This window comes from Notechis scutatus, chromosome 1 (genome assembly GCF_049901735.1).
Source record: "Notechis scutatus isolate UNSWTSFEM ecotype Mainland chromosome 1, rNotScu1.2, whole genome shotgun sequence".
Taxonomy (NCBI): domain Eukaryota; kingdom Metazoa; phylum Chordata; class Lepidosauria; order Squamata; family Elapidae; genus Notechis; species Notechis scutatus.
In genome coordinates, this window is record NC_142009.1 from 313,314,254 (window position 1) to 313,335,788 (window position 21,535).

The window sequence follows — 21,535 nt, forward strand, 5'->3', positions numbered from 1 at the left end:
TGGTGTTTCTGCCTCAGATTCCAGACAACTCTAGATGGCAGCAACGAGTTAGCATTTTCTGGATTAGCTATCTGAATTTTTACTGCCCGAGTCTAATAACAGTAATGTTCATGTTCATCAGGAAAGGATGAGCCATAGTAGCCAATAGTGAAGCCTTTGTCTTACATATAGAGAATTCAGTCATAGCCACTTCTGTTTAAAAGACTTAGTTAGCAAAGTGGGGAGGGGGAACTGCTGCCTATCAGGAGGCAATACTGCTATTTTGCCATAAGGCACCCAATGTATTACTTGAGATAATGAATTTATGCATAATGTGAAAATATACAAATCAAAGTCTAGTGGTTGTTTTCATTCAGCCCATTGAACCAGAAACTGGCCAATCATTTTAAACTATTGGGTTTTTGCAAAATCAGCTTCTGTAATAAGTTTCTGATTCAGCATTTCATACAGAACCAGCAAATGGACTTCTGCAATAAAACCACGGGCAATTGTGTCATTTGAAGAAATAGGGAGCCATCAAGACCAACCCTACCATGAAGCAAAATAAAACAGCACTTCTGAGTGGCAGATAGGGAATTAGGTCTTATTTCTTACCAGCTGCTTTCCTGATCCAAAGTTAAAGCAGCCACTGCATCATACCTAAAGCTCTTTGGAGTGCTCCCCCATGCCCCCCGTTGCCTTGTCGGTTGGACTCTGAAGTATTCTCAGAGCAGCTGATCCTGAAGTAACTAGAGCAGTTGAAGTGTAGGGTATCTGGGAAACGTGTTAGAAGCAGAGGTTCAGAATTCAGCAGGTTATGACCAGTTCTGGAGAACCAGTAGCGGAAATTTTGAGTAGTTTGGAGAACCAGCAAGTACCACCCCTGACTGGCCCCGCCCCCATCTATTCTCTGCCTCCCAAGTCCCAGCTGATCGGCTGGGTCTTCTTTTGTTGCCCTGCACAGGAGAACAGGGCTGGAAAGCAGGTTGGGGAGGGAATGGGATTTTTGCAGTATCCTTCCCCCAGGAGTGGGGAGGAAATGGAGATTTTACAGTATCCTTCCCCTTCCAAGCCATGCCCACCAAGCCACACCATGCCCACCAAGCCACGCCCACAGAACCGGTAGTAAAAAAAAAATTGAATCCTACAATTGGTTAGAAGAGTGAGAAAGGGTACATTACAAGAAACTTTGTCACAGGTGAGCAACAGAGGCGTCTAAGGCAAGCGTCAAGGACTGAATCTATAATACTGCTGCGTTATAGTCCTTTGACAGTGATTAATTTAAAAGACGCGTCTCTACGAAGAACCAAACTCAGCCATTGGCAGATCAGGGCCCACAATGAGAAAAGTTTTATCACAAGCTTGAAAACTGCCCTAATGACAGAAAAATGCCATGATGCTAGAACAGGGAAGTTCAGCCTTGTCCCCATCACGATTATTTTCTATTACAGAGAATTTCATTTTGTTCATTTCATTTTTAACTCTACAACCCCTCTCTCCAACCCTCTTTCCTCAGAACATTTCAGTTGTGGTAAGTGGAGGAGGATGAATGAAAATGTATCATTTGGTGAATTTTGGAAAGAGCAGCTTCTTTCACGAATAGCTGCTGAAGCTACTGTGATGTGAGATGACTGGCTTAGTTAGCAGTGGCCGTGGTGATCTACCCCAAACCAATAAACCCGTTTTTATATTTCATTTTAGATTGGGTTGAGTCTTAAGTGGCCACTTCCATGTATCCTGATGTTCCCGATAAGCTGCTATTGCATTGTCATACCATGTGACCTCTGTAGTTTCTAACACTTCTCAGCCTTCATCTGAGTAATCAGATTTCTCAGGCTTCATGCATCGGAGATGTTCTATATTAACATTCTCCAAATCCTGAACTCTGATTGGTCCGCATGGACCGTAACCTGATTGGCTGACTAAACAACCGTGATTGGTGCGCTAAGAGTCTACCGCAATTGGCCGAGCCGATCGTGGGAGATTCAAAGCGCTGTCATTGGCCGCCGAGCCGCAGGCTAGCTCTATAAGAAAAGCCGCGCAGCTCGCAGGTCTTGTACAGAACTGTACACTAAAATAAAGAGCTGACTGTTCACTTTGGTCTTGCGTCTCTGTGGGAACCGATCTACCTGATCTAACAGGAGACCTTTCTTGAGCTGGACACTCTCGTGTATATAAAATGGCTCTTCAGGAAGATGCAGCTGGTGAAGGAAGAGCTGGAACTACAGAGCAGATTCTGTATTTGCTCATAATGGTATGCCTAGGCACAATCTAAGGATTTATCTGCAAATATATTCTCAATATAATGACATTCACGGTGCTCTGTTTAGACATTGTATTATACTTTTCTTTCAATAACTTCCCTTTGTTAATGAATAAAAGCATGTGTAAATGCAGCACTTTATGCTTAAATATCTATGGATATTCTCAGTCATCCAGGTCATGGTTATCCCAAAGGTGCTTTTACAAGAAACAACTGAACTCTCTGGGTTGTTGTTGTTTTTTGAAGATGTTTTGCTTCTCATCCAAGATGCTTATTCAGCTCTGAAGCTCTTTATGCCTAAGGAAGGCTGCAAAAGAGTGTTCACTAATCAACCCTTGGGCCGTGGCCTGTTCAGAACCGGGCTGCAGAAGTGGCAGCCAAGCTTGCGTAGCTCCACTTGCACAAGCAGTGGGCACCCAGCCCCATTTGCACACACATGCTCACTCACCACTCACACAGAACCATCTCCTCTGTTCTCCCTCCAGTTCTCAAAGCCAAAAAGATTGGGGACCACTGAACAAACTGACAAATTGTTTACTTTTTGACAGGAGGGGGGGAATGAATATCGGGGATACCACAAGAATCCCCAGTTTTTACTTCTCTCCACATTTTTTGTGTTAAAGTTATAGCGATCATATTTGGCTCTAGCTTTTAAAGGTGACAAAACGTAACAACCTAAATATATATATCTGTATTAGTGGTGGTATGCTACTGGTTTGGCCTGGTTCAGCCAAACCAGTAGCAAAAGTGCATACCAGTTCAGCCGAACAGGTAGTAAAAAAGCCTCCAGCTGAGAGGAGGAAAAAAAGAAAGCTGAGAGGAGAAATAAGAGAAAAGCGCAGGATCGGCCCTCCCACCTTCCCTGCACTTTTCTGTTCTTTATCCTCTCTCAGCTGTTTGGCGCTGCAGGCCTCAGTTAGGTGCACGTGTACGATCAGCGAACCGGTAGTGGAACAGGTAGGATCCCACTGCTGATCTGTATCTATAGCAGGGGTGTCCAACCTTGGCAACTTTAAGACTTGTGGACTTCAACTCCGAATTCTGGGAGTTGAAGTCCACAAGTCTTAAAGTTGCCAAGGTTGGACACCCCTGATCTATAGTCTTCATCATCAGATTATTAGGAAGGCACTAGTAATAAAGCCAAAGTTACCCCATCTTCCCGGAGCTACCAATAGGTTCTGAAGTCCATGGCAGGATACAATCCAAATCAAATATTATTTCCTGGAAAAGGGGTTCTTCAACCTTGAATACAAAACAAAGCTTGGCATTAAGTGTCAGCTTTTAGATGGATCAAGTTGCCTTGTGTGTGAATGTCAAAGAGAAGCAATGTCTGATAAATGAAGACTTTATGCTTCATTTCAAACAATTTCAGTTTGGCAAAATCATTGATTATATTGAAATTACTCGACCGGAATACTGCTAGTTAAATTAGTTTTACATTTCAAGATTTGAGATTCAATATTCTCATTTCGGTTGGAAATCTTTAAAGCCTTTGAGCTATAAATTTTGAATTTATGATGAACTGGACTTAGGGAGTTCAATGATCACAAGTAGTCACTATTGCTGTACACACACACACACTTATTTCTCCTCTTTCTTCTCTGTTATTCCAGCTGTAGTCAATTAGTATTCAAACCCTCTAAATGTAACAGCTAGTAAATACCTAAAAAGCAGATTTCGAACAAACACAGATGGCCACACTAAATGAGGTGAAATGAAATGAAGCAATGTGCTGATAGAGACTTTTGTTCATTAATAACCATTGACATGGTTTCCAAAACATCTTGGATGCAGTGAACCAGGTTTGTGATCCTGACAGAGAAGGGAGGCTGGAATAGTTCAAGATGTTGAGAAAGATTGAATAGCAACGACTGTGAGCCTCTTCATTGATTCCATAAGGATTTTTGCTCTGAAAAAGAAAGTTACAGAATGTCCTAATTCCTTTTTTAAAAAGGTTAATTTTCTTTATCAGCAATGAGATTAATCTATTTCCTCACAGACATGGAGATAAAAGGGGATTATTTCCCTAGCCATCAAATTTGCAGACGACACCAAGCTAGCAGGAATAGCCAACATTCCAGAAGAAAGGCTTAAGATACAGAAGGAACAAAATGAAATTCAATGGTGAAAAAAGTAAGGTTCTACATTTAGGAAAGAAAAAAACAAAATGCACAGGTATAGTATATGTGGTACCTTGCTCAATAATGGTAACTGTGAGAGAGATCTTGGAGTCCTAGTGGATAACCATTAAATATGAGCCAGCAGTGTGTTGCAGCTGCCCAAAAAGCCAACACAATTCTAGGCTGCACAAACAGAAGGGTAGAATCAAGATCACGTGAAGTGTTAATACCACTTTATAATGCCTTAGTAAGACCACACTGGGCATCCAGTTTTGGTCACCAGGGTGTAAAAAAGATGTTAAAACATAAAGAACAGTTGCTGGAATTGGGTATGTCTAATTTGATGAAAAGGACTGGGGTGACATGATAGCAGTGTTCCAATATCTCAGGGGCTGCTACAAAGAAGAGAGAGTCAAGCTATTCTCCAAAGCATTTGAGGGAAGGACAAGAAGCAATGGGTGGAAACTAATCAAGGAGAGAAGCAACTTAGAACTAAGGAGAAATTTCCTAACAATTAGAACAATGACAGTGGAACAACTTGCCTCCAGAAGTTGTAAATGCTTCAACACTGGAAGTTTTAAAGAAGAGATTGGATAACCATTTGTCTGAAATGGTATAGGATTTCCTGCCTAATCAGAGGGCTAGACTAGAAGACCTCCAAGGTCCCTTCCAACTCTGTTATTCTAAAACAGATTCCATAGGGTCAGTAGGTGATGCTATGGAGTGTATTTCCTTTTTATCATTTATTTATTTTATTAGGACATACAACCATTAGGAGTACCATTTTTCTCACATGGTGAGTTTAATGGAGAGAATGTGAGATAAAGACAATCCCTGGGAGAGAAGTGGTGGCAATAAGAATAACAAAATCTCTCTACCAAGGCAGGAAACAGAGCTAAAGTTATGTGGGTTTAGAGAATTTCTAATATTGGGTAAGTTTTCATACTTTCAACTTATGGACTCAAATATCAAATACAACTCTGAAAGTTTCCCCAATATCTCTTCTGTTCATGAACAAGAATCTATCAGGTGCAAAGGTTCAGGACCATATGTTAAGTTGCGAGCACAGAAGGTTTATTTAAGTCTATACCCAAGAATCTATCAACTAACAACACTAAACTGGTACTAGATAAAGTTCAAATAAAGTAAATAGATAAAGTACTAGATAAAGTTCAAGGGAGGCTGGACTTGGATCGTTTGTGGCAACATAAGGATTCTAAGCTGATGACACATTTACTTCCAACGCCCAGCTCTGCCTGTTCTCCTACAGAATCCACCCTTCCCTCTTTCATTCTTCTTCCAGACTGACGATTATGCCACAGTCTGCATAATGAGCATTTCCAGGGAGTGTATGTTAATTATTGAAAGTTGTATGACACTTATCAGTTCTAATCTGAGTTAAACAAGATTTCTAAAAAGGGAAATGGTAGACAAAGATTACAAATAAATATGATTTCTTTTTATTAATGTGCATTTGCCCATTACTATCACTTTTTATTTTCATTTCTTATGCTGCCTTTGCATTCAAATTCCATTCAATTACTTTAATTCCAAATGAATAAAAATTGGTTGAAACCAAAACTAATGCTAGCTGCCAATTAACTGGGAAACTTCAGAATTATTCAAATTTGTACATTACCCAAAAAAGAAAAATGAGGAAAAGTAGTTTCAGCTTCTTGAATAAAATTTGTCAGCTGGGTAATAATTCTTACTTTAATTAAATCTGATTTAAATTTGATAATCATATTAATATCCTAATTAGATCTGGATATTTTCTCTGCCATGGTCTTTGTATTTCACTGAATTGGGAGTCGTTGCATCGATCTGGCAAATCATGTTTTACTAGAAGATCATTTTATCTTGTTCACATTTCATCACTTTAACCCAGATTCTGTGACTGCATATATGGGCTCTGTAAAGGTAAAGCTCTCTCCATGGAAACCAACAAACTGGACAGGATCAATGGTGGGATTCAATTTTTTTTACTACCAGTTCTGTGGGCGTGGCTTGGTGGGAGTGGCAGGGGAAGGATACTGTAAAATCCCCATTCACTCCCCACTCCACTAACCTGCTTTCCAGCTCCATTCTCCTGTGTAGGGCAACAAAAGAAGACCCAGATGATCAGCTGGGACTTGGAGGCAGAGAATAGATGGAGGCAGGGCAGTCAGAGGTAGTATTTGCCAGTTCTCCGAACTACTCAAAATTTCCGCTACTGGTTCTCCAGAACTGGTCAGAACCTACTGAATACCATCTCTGGACAGGATCCAATGATCATTTATTAGTCCAAAACTAGGAGGTTACAACCTCTTGACTAGATGAGTCAAGAGCAAAAGTTAGTGACTGATCTGATATAAAAGATTAATCAAAGGTAGCTTCAGTGCTGCATAATTGTGAGTAGGGAACACTACCATATTATCTTCAAAATAATATTATGTCATTTAAGTAAAAGCAGAATGGGCACACTTCCTGATGGCAGCACAGCAGCTTATTCCAGCTTTCCTTTGCTTTATAGACTTGCAAAGATTTATGCGAGGATTGGTTGCAAAGTTACTTTTTCATCACCATCATAACTGTGAACAGTCACTAAGCTAGTTGCTAAACAAGAACTATACAACAGCATGCATCCCTGAATCGTTTACTTCTGAGGCTTGATTTTTATCCAACTAGTTATCGCAGGCACAATTAAAAGTCCTCAAAATAAATTTACCCAACTTATATAAATGCACAGTGGAGAATACACATATAATTTTGTGCAGGCATATAATTTTGTGTTTGGGTTGCAAAGTTCTATACCAACTCCTCATAGGCTATCTTTTTAAAGCTGTTATTTTTCACTTACCATTTGTTTGGGACATGGAAATCCACTTTACAAACATTGTTAATTGGACTTCCGGTTTGCAAGGTTTCGGCGGCGGCAGGGATTCGCGACACCGCGTGATCCCTGCTGCGTTCACCGCCAAGGTTCCCCCGATCCGTTTGGATCTGGGGGATATAGCTGCCCCCTAGAGGCAGCTGAAGACAGGGGGGAGCCGGAAAGGGGTTTGGGGGCATCGCAGACACCCTCCCCAGCCGGCAATAACCCCCTTTTCCCGAGGCGGAGGAACGGCGGTCAACAATGGCCACCACGAAGAAATCTGCAGCCGGACAAGCAGGTGCAGGAGGGAGAAAGTTTGAAGAATTGTGACAACTGGGACAAGACAAAAGAAAGTGACCTGGAACCTTGAAGGCTGCTAAGTATATACTGTTTCTAGTGAGAGTAACAAGCTGCGAATATTCTAAAAGGGAAAGTTTTTTTTTTTTGTTCCACTCTCCTTCCTAACGTGATAGCGGATGGAAAAAACTCTTTTGGCTGTGGGTGGGAAGGGAGAGGGGAAAAAAATTGGAGCAAAATTTGAAAATAAGGAGAAGATTGCCTAGAACTTTAAATAGTTACTAAACATCAATAAGACTTCTAAAAATATATATTTGAAAGAGAACTTTGTGATTAAACTTTAACTCCAGAAAGAGAAAGTGAAGAAGAAGAAGGTATTTAAAAAAAAACAGCCTGTTTGGATTGTTTGGTGATTTTGGAACTTTTGAGAATTATTTTTGATTAAAAACATCTGGGTGGTTGTTTGGAAAAACTTTTTCTCTACACAATGGCATCATTTGTGGATAGACTGAAACTTGTATATCAAAAATATGAAAAAGAAAAGCAAGAAGGGAAAGATGTTTTTGGCACTCTTTTTCAATTCTTAGAAATGGCGGTTTATACTTATGTGAAGCAGAATGAGCAACAGGATGATGGGGACAAAGAAGAAGCCATCTTTGATAAACAAATAACTTTGGTTGGAGAAGGGAAAAAGAAAGAGAAAAAGGAAAAGAAGACTTTAAGATCTGGAAAAACAACCCAAAAAGAGAAGAATAAGGTGAAAAAGGGACATTATGTTAGGAAACAACAGAAAGAGGGAAAACAGAAGAAAAGGGAGGTGGAGAGACAAGGGGTTAAAGAGGACAAAGAGAAGAAGAAGCAAGGGAGAAAGGAAGGGATGAGAAGCCTTAATGGTGGGGAGAAAGATGTGAAGAAGCAAAAGTTTTTTCGAGATAATGGATAAATCTTATTGAAATTGGGATTCTAGAAAGGTACATAAGATTGCATTTTTATATTTGTATTTAGAAATAACCATAGAAAATTGGAAATAATATGTAATTTAAAATGTGATAAAATATTTAATATAAACTAGTGAAATTTTTGTTAAGAAAAAGGGAGAACTGTAATGAAATATGATTTAAGACATGTGATGTGGGGGGGGGGGTAATAATTTTTGGAAAGCATAAGTGTTCCCATAAAGGCATGATATTTAATTGAAATGGATAAAATGTTTAAGATATAAAGGATTGTTAATATTAATGATTAGATTATGGTATATTAGCGAAATTTTTTGTGAAATGAGAGATTTGAAGTAGAAGAAGGAGGAACATCGTAATGAAATAGAGCTATAATATGTGAGGGAGGGGAATAACTATGGAAAATAGGTGCTCCCATAAAAGTATGTGATTTAACTGAAAAGTAATGTGTTAGATGTTTAAGATATAAATGAATATCAATATTAATGAATAGATTTGTATTATTTTTGATAATATAGTATAATTTTAGAATGTACCAGACAGAATCCCAATGTAAGTTATGTGTTTTATATTAAGTATTATAAATATAGGGGGAAGGAGATAAAGGCATCATACTCCATTTAGTGTACAGGAGAAGTTTTTCTTCTTTTTGAAAGAAGAAAAATAAATGGATGGTTGGAAATAGAACAAACAAAGAATAATAAATATTATGATTTGAATTGAGAGGAGATAAATAAAATAAAATTGAGAAAATTTAAAAGTGAGGAGAAGTTATATAGAAAATTGAAAATGTTAATAAGATATGAAATGGTATGTAAAATGAATATGAATTTGAATTTGTGTCTGTGCCAAGAGTTATAACCCGGGACTAAGCAACTTTCAAAAAAGAGATTTTTTATGTTTTTATGTTTTGTGTTTTTGTGTATCTATGTTTTGTATGTCTTTAAAAATTAATAAAATTTGGTTGTTTTTTTTAAAAAAAACATTGTTAATTGTTACTCTAGTACTTGGAAAAGGCTCCATAGATACATGAGTACAAATGATCTGTTCTTTCTTCATAGAGTTGTATTATGCCACTGGAAAATTTATTACACACACACACACACAATTAGTGCATTAGTCAAATGTATCAAGTAATACACAAAATTCTGTAGTAAAAAGAATGGCACCAAAATATTATTGCAGTGCATTGATACCTTAATGTCTGAAATACACCGTGCTTCTGAAAAGCTATAAAAATGCATTCAGTTGAATAAATGCCTCATCTATTTAAATGTTGCTTTTAATAGACAACCAAATGATAAAAACCACCAAGGCTGACCCATTGCTTATGTCCCCATTGGGATTGCAAACACCTAATAATTATGTCTAGAATTACATTTGGAATTATATCTAGAATGGAGCATCAAACTTTTATCAATTTCTCCAGGCTAGGTTCAATACACTTTAACAAGGGAATTTGCATGCAAAAGAAAAGGTGTAAGAACTCTCTGATATGGTACATTAAGCCGCCAGATATGGGCATGACAGTGTTCACATAGTTGTTTCTAAGAGTATCCATTTTCTGACTTTTAGGAAACATTAGCCAAATGGATCAAGTTGATACAATGCATAACAAAAAAAACCACCAAAATGAACCAAGGTAGAACTAATCATATATTTTCAGCCACTAAGTCTTTAATGACACTCATTATTTATAAAGAACATTAAGTGGTTGTGGTTAATGATTGAGCACATCTTTTTCATGCAGAATGTCCCAGGTTCAGTTTTTGCCTTCTCTGGGAAACAACTGGGAGGAAAGAAATAATTTGAAATTTTGGGACCTTTTTTGATTTACTTACGGTCTATGGTCCCTTTAGCACTAAGAATCTGACTTCAAGAGGCCAGATTTAAAATCTTATCCTTTATGATGGGAAGCTGAGAACTCTTCAAAAGATGGAGAATGAGATAGAATGAGACCAGTCTTAAGACAAATGAGAGAGTTGATGGATTTTAATTTTTTTATTGAAGAAATGAAAGGAAATCCTGACACTTGTATACTTGGAGGCAAGGCAAGGGTAAAAAAAAAAGAAAGAAACTTGTGTCATAAATAGTCCATTGAGGCTTCAATCCACTCTTAACTTACTTGGGAGCAAGTCCCATTATATTACATACCATTTATTCACTAGTGATTTTAGCAGTAACCCAGCCACCTCTGTGCCAATATATCACTAATGCATATAGGCTTTATGGTGCCAAGGTAATGGTTGTGTGATGCTCCATAAATCACTAGTAAGAAATAGTCTTACTTGTGAGAAAGCCTTGTGAAAACCAGCAAATCCTCAGAAAATGCTAAAGATGAAGACTGAAGAGTGTCTCTAGCATTACCTGTTTACTTGAATAGATCTCCCTTCAAAATATAAAGGGATATTTCTTGACTCCGTATCCAGAATTTAAAATACGGATCATACAATGAGACGTACTGTGACATAAGTCAATCAGATGCCTCTGTGAAGCCCCCAAGCAGAGTCAAAAGGGGGTTTAGTCCTCCCTCATAAGTCGTCTTCACTTCGCGTGGTATTCCAAGTCATTCTGCTCTGAAATACGAAGCTTCCACTTCGCGATGGTGGGCTAAGGACGAAGGGATTCAGGAAACAAAGAACCTCCACCGATTCCTTCCAAAGGAATTTTGGAAGAAATTTCCAGCGTCTCTGCCGCTCCTTTCCAACTTTCTCTCACCCGAAGCAAGAAAGTTGGCCTTTTTTCTTCTCCTCCTACTCCATCATCTATATCCGCGTGAACCCAGTGGCCGCCCCCCGCCCCCACTAGCTCTTCATTTCCCCTCTCGCCCTTCCTTCTCTCATTCGCCTCCACCTCTGCGTTTTTCCCCTTTCCGAAACAAACGCTCGGCTCTTATGAATTATTTAGCCTTTTCTTTCCTGGCGGAGAGCTGCACCGCGGCCGTATTCGCCTTGGCTGAACAGCTCCCTCGGACACTTTGAGCCACCAGTTCAAGGAGTCGGAGGAGGCAGGGCCACGCGGAAAGGGGAAAACGGGACAGCTCAGCCCCGCCTCTGGAGACCGGGCCGCTCCTGGCAACCCTCTGCTTTTCCGAAACCGTCCCTTTTTCCTCACTTCAGCGATTGGCCTTTCTGCTAAGAGGGCTGGTGTGGTCTCTGCGCGCGGAGCGGGCTTCTCCGTCAAGATTTTTTCTGCTCTTGCTCTGAGTCCCAGGCAGATGTGCAGAGGCTCATCGCGGAGCTCCATCGCAACCGCTCAGCCCTTCTCTGGCTCGACTTAGTGGCGCCGCTGACTCCAGATTCATGAGGGCAACGGGGGAGAAGCAGCGTTCGAAGGAAACGGAAAAGCGCTTGGCCAACGCCGAAACCGGCAGGCTCTTTGACAGCTGTCCAGGGTCCTGAACTTGTTCGATGGAACCTTTGGAGATTACTTTGAAAACTTTCTCTCGGGCAGCCGAAGGAATGCTGGAATACGGGAATCGTTTCTCTTTTCTCCGTCCTTGACAAGCAGAAAAGTCGGACAGTCGGTTTATTGTTCCCTCGTTTTTAAGGGAACTGTTCTACGCGGGTAACAATCACGATCTCCCGGTTCCCCGCCCCCTCCGTGTTGCGTTTAGACGCATAAGAAACCTTGCGATCCAGACTCTGGTTTGGGTTGGTCCTCCGTCCAGCTGCAGCAGGTTCGGGAGCGATCGCTTCGGAAAGCAGGCTTGGTCATGTTGCCTGCCCGTTGGGGCAGTAGCGGCGGCAAGAGCAACAGCGGGTCAAGCGCGCAGGCGCAATCTCTTCCAAGGCTGCAGTTTCTGAGCTGTGAGCGCAGCCTTGCCACAGTCTGGGCTCTACCAGCTGCTGGAGCGCTACTACCATGAACTGCCTCATCAATCTTCCCACAGCTACTCCACAACACTGGGCTCCAGAGACCTTCCGAGATCCTCCCAGCCCGCCCCACTGCGACCTCTTGGCTCCAGAGCCCAGCTCTGCAGGCACAGGAGGATGCCGGGGGGCAAAAGGGGGCTGGTGGCACCACAGAATACCTTCTTGGAGAACATTGTCAGGCGCTCAAGTGGTAAGTCGTCTCTTCTTCTTCCTCGGCTTTCCCTTGTCCCCTGCAATATGGGATGGTCCAGGAGTGAGCTCCGTAGGGATTGAACTGCCCCTAAAGTTCTTAAAGTGCTGTAAAAACATTTTTGTACTTCTGAATTTGAATGGAATATGTTAGATGCTGGAGAAAGTGGTAATTTGTACAAGATGGAGTTCTAATCAGTACTTTTATTGCAGGGTTATGTTGTACTTTTAAATACGTTAAACTGTAACTCTCAAGAAGTATTAGTGGGGATACCTGTGATAGGATTTCCAACGACTCAAGAGCCACAAGAAAACCTCTTGCTTTCTTGATAGATAGTATGAATATGATGATTTTGCAATTATCATATTCACATTATATCTCTATTATATATTCATATTAGTGTAACCATAATTATACATCTTGCTTAGCCAATGGTGATCAGCAGAATATCAGTAGGAAAAACTGAAAAGAAAAAAGAGCTTATTCCCTGCCCCCAAGGAAACCTTTCCCAATTTAACATCTTTCAGATGTCTTGTATACAACTCACACTATCCCCATTTACTTCCATCAACCCAGCTGGACTTTATCAATGTTGTTAGAGTGATATGTCTTAAGTGTCTAAGGTCAGGGAAAGCTGATGCATATGTCTGTGAAGGGGGCCTGGTCACTGGAGTATATGTTTTGCTAGCGGGGGAAAGATGTATTTTAGCAGGAAACAGTAGAGTCCTATGCATTTTTCATATGTAAACCTCACTGAAATAAGCCTCATTAAATTCTATGAGATATTTTACTAGGTAATAGATGTAGGATTACAACTAAATTTTTCATTTCATGTAAACAACAATAATAGCGACCAGCATTTTTTCATTGGAAAAAACCAAAATGCTTGAAGAAGCCCTAAGTAAGTTCTGTAATTCTGAAGTAGAAATTGCTGAAAAAGTGAAATACTCACTGTGCATGGCAGGTTCACCTCTCCCTGAATTTTCTGCAAATGATAATAATGATAAGGAGCATGCCTCCAAGTTTAGATGAATTTCACTACTTCATAATGGGTCTTTGAGTCTTTATATGTATAGCTATATTGTATCTATACCTTTATCAACCATCTCCCTCTCTCTCCCTCTCTCTGTGTATTCACAGAGAGATATTTAAATTGTATACTCTCTGTGTATTCACTTAGCTGAAGATATTTAAATTGGGAATAAAATCTAGGTTAGAACAAGAAACAAAAACTCTCTTTTCCCCAAACCTCACTTTCTTTATCAAGCCATTTAAAGCAAATCTGCAAAAAGCATATATATTTATCTTTATGTGTGTATGGGCTGATGATAAACTAGTGTATTTGTTTTGGTTGAAATTACAGCTTGCACAATTATTATTACCTTTCATGTGTTGTGTAGTGAGAATATCAAAATAGCTATCAGCTTTTAGAAAAAGTGTTCACAATAGATGTGTGATAATTTTTAAACACTGCACAACTATATATATTCCATCTTTCTCCCCAAAGGGCATGGGATTTTAACCACAGGTTTGAAAAATAGAACAGACTGAAAAAACAGTGCCTATCTTAAGTCCATCAAGTATGCAAACATAAAGTGATTTGAGAAGATGCCAATTTGGAGGTCAAATGAACTCTACAGCTGAGACCCTCTTGAACCTAAGCCACTCAATGAAAATGAACAATTTTACTGGTTATCTGATATTATTGATGTATTTTGTTTTATATGTATCATTTTCCTTCTATTTAGTGTTTTTGTAAACATTTAAAGTTACTCATTCTGTCCAAGAGTGTTCCAGTGCTTGTAAGACCACAGTACATACTCAACAAGCCTTAAGGAAAGTGTGTTCTAAAAATGTAAAAAAAAAAAAAAGAGTCTGTGAGGTTTTGTCTTTAATTCTACTGTTAGGATAATTAATACAAGAATGTTGCTGTATAAAATATTGGCAAGATATCTGGAAGTGTTCACCCTCCTTCATTTCATGCATAATTGAAAATATGCCAAATTGTTCCATTAAAAGTAATAACATATTGTCTGTCTATAGTGTGTGTGTGTGTGTGTGTGTGTGTGTGTGTGTGTGTTGATGCAAACTGGCCTAAGAAAAAGAATAATACAGTACATTCTAAGTTTGTACTAAGAGATGGTTAATTCCCTATTTTCCCCGGTACATATATTTTCATAGATATGCAATTGTGTTATTTTCAATATACTTAAGATTTCTTTTCTGAGAGTCATACATTGTAAGGAAGCTTTACAATGATTTTATGCTAAGTGATACAGCTCTAATAAGACATTGCTTTGTAAAACTTGGACAGAGCAATCTTGTACAATAGGTAGGAGAAACTGAAAGTGAAGTGAAGTTCTATTTGGCTTAAGAAAGGGAGAAGGGGGCTGGCTATTTTACCTTCCTCCAACTTTTTATTCATCTTTTATTGGTGTATGTACTGTATATGGGAATATATGTAATTTTTCTAATATCTACTTTCTCATTGAACACAATGGAAGAAGGCTCAGTCCAAAGTGATTTTCTCTTATTCTGGGAATATAACAAATAAAGTAAACATTGCTCTAACAAACTGAAGCCATATACACCATCATTTAACTTTGATAAGGTCCAGAATCTGCTTTTCTAGCAGTTTTCATAAGAAACTTGCAGAACAAGGGAGTGCAAGGGGACTGTAGTTTAATGTCCCTTAAGGTAGCAGAATATTATGATTGTTTCTCTGAAGATGATTGGGCCTACAGTGAAACCACATTATAGCTTCTTTTACCATGATATGGAGCAGTACTTAAGGCATTTATGGATAGATGATAAATAGATATGGTTGGAAGAGGCTGGAAGTTCACTGAAAACTCACAACCAACCATGCGTGGAATGTAGTGCTCTCTCTTTCTGCAGGTGAAAAGAACATTATGGATCCTCAGCGCCCTAAATGATACTTCTTGACAGTCTCATTACCATTACATTTTCTTTGCCCTAGTAAAAAAAACATCTCTCTGTATCATTGACTGTTCCTTCTATTAGTTCTATAGTTCCTTCTATTAGTTCTAATAGTTCAATGACTATTGGCTCAAATGCTCATGGAACAACTAAAAGAAGACAGGAAAGGCTGTATTAGGGCTGTCAAACTTATGGTCCATGGGCCAGATGTGTCACATGCTGGTCATGCGCACACCCAGTTTAGCAAAGGGAGAAAAAGTCACAATACGTCACATGACAACACTAGTTTGACAGCCCTGGGCTATATCATTGGGAGAAAAATAATATTTATTTATGTATTTTGTCAAGCATGTATTAGATGACATGTATAAGTATAAACATGATTATGAATACATGAAATGGATACAAATAAAAAGGAACATTAGGACAGGGACGGTAGGTATGTTGGTGCGCTTATGTATTATTATATAATATATCACAAACAGATGATATGTTTTCCTATAAAGAGAGCTATTGTCAGTGAAGACAAATGAGAATGGGCAATGCCTGTGAATAGGTATCCCGATCCCTAAGTAAGTTAAGTAGGCATCTCTAATGGCTAAGACTAGTTGTTATCTGCTAGGGTTCCCATCTATTGGTCGCCTGCTCCAATGTCAAGGAAAGTACACACTTATTTTATCTTCCTGAGAAACCTCTGGTCATATTTGACAATTGCTACCATCACTGTGAAGTAAGTTTGGAATCAATTTGAAATGAACTTATCGTCATTTTTATAAGGAAGAATTTATAACACTCTTTCCATCGTTAATTAGAAAGGGGATTTTTTGACAGGGATGCCTCACAAACATCACATCAAAGAACATTCATTCTAGTTGTAATCAAATCTGAGTTTACCTCCTCATGCTGGAGTCACTATGTGCTGACCTACTTTACACTTACTTATTTTGAACATCGCTTTTTTACTGCATTATGGAAGAGTATAAAAGACAAGGCACAAATACATTTATGAACAGTTTTTTGGAGTAGTTACTGTTTTTGGACTGGAAACCATGTGGGGTCACTGTTCATGATGCAACAATGCAAAATATTTTCCACACTTTAGGAAAGAATACACATAAAAAGCTCTGTAGTTTGCAAGGTATCCCAAGATTATTCACTCTTCTTCTTTACTTCATGGAAATTTAAAGCTTCTTGCTTTCTCCTTTTTTTCCATAGGGAATATATGCCCTGGCATCACTGAAAATAGTCTTTTTAAATCTCTTTTTATATGAATGTAATTTTGCAAAATACATTTTCTTTTTGGCACATAACGCACAATGGATCAAATTGATTAGTTATAGCAATAGTGCAGTATTGAAGATTCTAGGCAACTTTTGAGATATAGGTATATACTGTATGTGTGTATAATACATGTGTGCATGTGATGTCTCTTTGTGTATAGCAGGGGTATCAAACTTGAGGCCCATGGGTCAAATCCGGCCCTTGGGATGCTTAGATCTCGCCCATGGGACTGCCTTGGAAACAGCAAAGAACTGGCTCGCAGTTCCTCTGTCAGTGAAAATGGAGCTGCACGTTTTTGCTGGCAGATGGTTGCAGGAGGCCATCACAGGCAAAAACAGAGCTCAGGCAGAATGCTTGGGCCACCACAGGCACCCCAACATGAGTGACAGTTAGTGGCCATGCCCATCCTGGCCACGCCTCCCCCCGAGCTCAAGCACAACCCCAATGCGGCCCTCAATGAAATCAAGTTTGACATCCCTGGTGTATAGGATATTAACTCCCCCATTTAGAATTCTAACAAGTAGTAATTGGAAAAAAAATAGAATGGAAGGCAATGAAGAGGAAATAATTGATGAGGGGATATTCTAAATTTTCATGAAATATATTAGTTTGTTTCAAACATGGATAAAATATTTTCACTTTTTCTTTCAAACTTCTCTGACTTTAATTGACAAAATGTCAGGATAAGAATGAATTATCAGTCAAGAAGGAACAACAGACATTATATTTATGTGCTGCACATATATTCCCAATTTTTTAAATGTACCCATCAGGAAGCATAGTATTATATTGTGCCTATATTTCAAATAGGAATGCTGAGGTTAAAAGTAATCTAATGAATCCATGGTTGAATAGGACAACTCTAATTAATTGGCTGATTAAAAATATTCTTGTGAGAAAGTGATTGTATAATCATGTCTTCTCTACTTTTGCACAGTTTCCACATATAGTAAAACCAGGATCAGGTTAGAACCTCTTTCTTGTTCTTCACCCTGTGAAGCTTGAGCTAACCTGTCTATCCAAGGCTGATAATTGAATACTATGATCTTTGGGTATGTTTTCTGTGTATTACATTTTTGCTGGTACAGGACAGTAGCTTCTACATATTCCTTATCTACCACTCCAGCAATTCCATCCTTCATTGCCAATGCCTTTCAGGAGCATATTCTTTAGGTAGGACATGCCCTCCCTACACAATCTAGCAGAAAGAGAATACTTCACCTACCTACCTATCCCAAATGAAATCTGGAGTTGGTACTTGGGAAGTGGTATCTCCAGTAGGTTCCCAAATTGTTCCACAGTCCAGGTGTGTCACTACTTTTACATCTTTATGTATAATGGTGAAAGAGGTCTTTTTCAGGAGGGCATTCCTATAGGAAAAGGGTGTCAAACTCATGGCATCACAGTGGCATCACGTGACGTATCGGGACTTTTCCCCCGTTCACTGAATGGGCGTGGCCAGCACATGACACATTTGGCCTGCAGGCCAGGAGTTTGACAGCCCTGCTATAGGACAATCAGACTATTGGTGGCATTCATTATAATTAGTTTTCATATAAGTTCTTAATAATGTTTATGAATGTTATGTATGTTCTATCATATTTATATAAACCATCTAGAATTGCAAGAAACAACATAATACAAATAGCAATAAATAAATGCATTTTGAAGGATACTCTAATATCTGGGGGTGCCACATTCCTTGTCTCTAGTTTGGTTACATCTCCATTCATCTCCAGTTATCTTTCTGGATATCTAATATGGCTATTTTTCAATTTAAATTTTACCTTAGCCATCAACTCACTAAGCTCAAATCTATACTAGAGTCTGTCTTATTTCAAGGTACTACCTTAGCAAAACATTTCTTTTTCACTTACGGATGAGGCTTTTAGATAGAAAAATATCTTCGCATTTGAAATGCATTAGATTTGAAGGCTTTTAAAAAAATAATGATTCAAATTAGACAAGATTAAAACTTGCCAATCCTCAGAGTTAACAATATATTGACAGGATCAAAAATATATTCGGGCAAGGTTTAGATCTCAGATGTTATATGGTATAAACAGAAAAACCTCAGATGTTACATGGTATAAACAGAAGGATCAGTAGAATTCTGGGAAATGGTACTTCTGAATATAGCAGTCACTCACCTTATGAGTGAGAAGTTTTGAGGGAAGGTGAAGAATGTAGCTGGTTTAGCAAATAATTTTAGAATTACAAAAATAGTATAGATGATACACAGATCATTTTTAAAAAAAATTCTGGCCTGACAGCCCTTTTTAGCATACAATAGATTCAATCTCAATGAATCTATTGAGATAAGTAGAACAAATTTCACCTCTTTCTATTCATTTAAGACAGTACATAATAAATAAATCTATAGTATAATGGCAGCATTCACACCTTTGAATAATGAGAAGATAGATTTTCCTAGAGTTAGAAAAGAGCAAGGCAGGAGTTGCAATTGATGCCAAGGAAGGTCTGGAGGTTTACTTTGTTTACAGTTGACCGATTTCTAGCATTAACTAAGAAAGAGAGATCTAACATGGCAGGTATAGCTTGACTGGTTGTGACCTCCATAGCCTATAGGCACAATCCTAGTGAGTGGTAGTACTGGAATGTAAGAAGCATTATTATACCGGTTCATGTTCTTGATTCAGATGGTCTAGAATTGTTGACACAGACTTCCAGAAGCTGCCCAAGATTTTTGGCCAAAGTATTTTCAGCTCTACATGTAGATGCTAGAGTTTGAACCCAGAATCGTCTGTACCATTGAATTGTACTCCTTGACATTCTTAGCATTCTAGTTTATGTGGACTATGCGGCTCCTACCTGCCCATTTGTAATATGATAATTGTCACCATAGTACTATTCCTCCCAGTAAGATCAATATTTGTAAGCATTTTACAATAGCAGACATTGAAAACTCAAAGTAGGGGAAGGGCACACTTATGGTTTATTGGAGCTGAATAAGCTTCTTGGAAGGGTCCCTTATACAGAATTGTCTGTTTGCTTCTGGAATTTCATCTATGGAGATTCTCAGTCATCCATCTCATGGTTGTCCCAAAGGTGCTTTTTCAAGAGACAACTGGATTTCTTGTTTTTCTTTGAAGACATTTCACTTCTTGTCCAAAAGGCTTCTTCAGCTCTGAGTGGACGGTGGGGAATGGAAGGATTTATATTCCTTGCAGACAGCTTGTCATTTACAATCTTTTAGAGAGTTGTTGAGGCCACTTGTGTGTGGGGTAGTCTGTGTCCTCAGGTTCACCTGCGTAGTTCTAGAATATTTTAAAACTATTCAAGTTATTTTACTTTAAAGAAAGTTTTCATTTATAACATAAATTAGCGGTAGTGTAGGGAAAGATGCCTGAACAACAACAACAACAAAAGGTTGGAAGTGCTGGAAAAGGATTGGCAATTCTCTACCAACATGATATTTACAAATGAGATTTGATGAAGATCTTTGAATGCAGACTTATTGATTCTGAATGTGGGTTAACTAGTTTTTGCTAACATGATAAAATATGCCTGCTAATTACACAGCTGAATTTTATCTGATGAACAGAGATGGTTTAGAAACCCAGACCTTTCTAGAAATACATTAACCAAATGTATTTCTGCAGAGCTGGTCAGGTTCCAGGCACTATTTAACTCTACATGCCTTACATAAAACTAGATTTTTTAAAATTTTCTTTATTTCCCTTTCTGGAAATATTTTTTAGATTTTTTTCCCTGCTAAAGACCTTGGCACGTGAGGGTTGTGAAGTGGATACCAATTCAGGAGACAGTTTTGGTTACTCATGCATCTAATCATAACATGCAGCTAGCGGTACCTGAACACACTTGTAAGTGGATCATAAGCTTCCTAACAAGACAGGAAGCAGCAGGTGAAGCTAGGTGGAATCACATCCGATACCTGTATAATCAGCACAGGGGCCCCCCAAGGCAGTGTGCTATCTCCACTTCTCTTCTCCCTATATACCAATGACTGCATCTCAAACAATCCATCTGTTAAAATACTGAAATTTGCTGTTGACAAAACAGTGATTGGTCTCATTTAAGACAATGATGAATCTGCATGCAGACAGGAGGTTATACTACTTGCCTCGTGGTGTAACTAGAACAATCTGGAACTGAACACACTCAAAACCGTAGAAATGGTGGTAGACTTTAGAAGAAACCCTCCCATACTACCACCTCTTACAATACTAGACAACACAGTATCAACAGTAGAGACCTTCAAATTTCTAGGTTCTACTATATCACATGACCTAAAATGGACACCTAACATAAAAAACATCATCAAAAAAGCACAACAAAGAATGTTCTTTCTGCGCCAACTGAGAAAGCTCAAACTGCCCAAGGAGCTGCTGATACAGTTCTACAGAGGAATTATTGAGTCTATCATCTGCACCTCTATAACTTGTCTGGTTTGGTTCTGCAACCCAGCAGGACAGACACAGACTTCAGAGGATAATCAGGACTGCAGAAAAAACAATTACAACCCACCTGCCTCCAATCGAGGACCTGTATACTGCACGAGTCAAAAAGAGGGCTGTGAAAATATTTACAGACCCCTCACATCCCAGACATAAACTGTTTCAACTCCTTCCCTCAAAACAACACTATAGAGCACTGCACACCAGAACAACTAGACACAAGAACAGATTTTTCCCAAAAGCCATCACTCTGCTAAACAAATAATTCCCTCAACACTGTTCAACTATTTACAAAGTGTACACTACTATTACTGTTAATCTTCTCATCACTCCTTATCACC

General features: G+C 38.8%; 1 protein-coding gene across 2 annotated transcripts in view; it reads left to right on the top strand.

The window, feature by feature from the left end:
- Nucleotides 1-12,070: 12,070 nt before the first annotated feature.
- KCNH5 (potassium voltage-gated channel subfamily H member 5) overlaps nucleotides 12,071-21,535 on the top strand; it is a 219,131-nt gene continuing 209,666 nt past the window's right edge. For both annotated transcript variants that reach the window (XM_026670063.2, XM_087952312.1), the window contains exon 1: nucleotides 12,071-12,534. In XM_026670063.2, coding sequence (XP_026525848.1) covers nucleotides 12,462-12,534 — 73 coding nt within the window. In that variant the 5' untranslated portion in view covers nucleotides 12,071-12,461. The remainder of the gene's footprint in view (nucleotides 12,535-21,535) is intronic.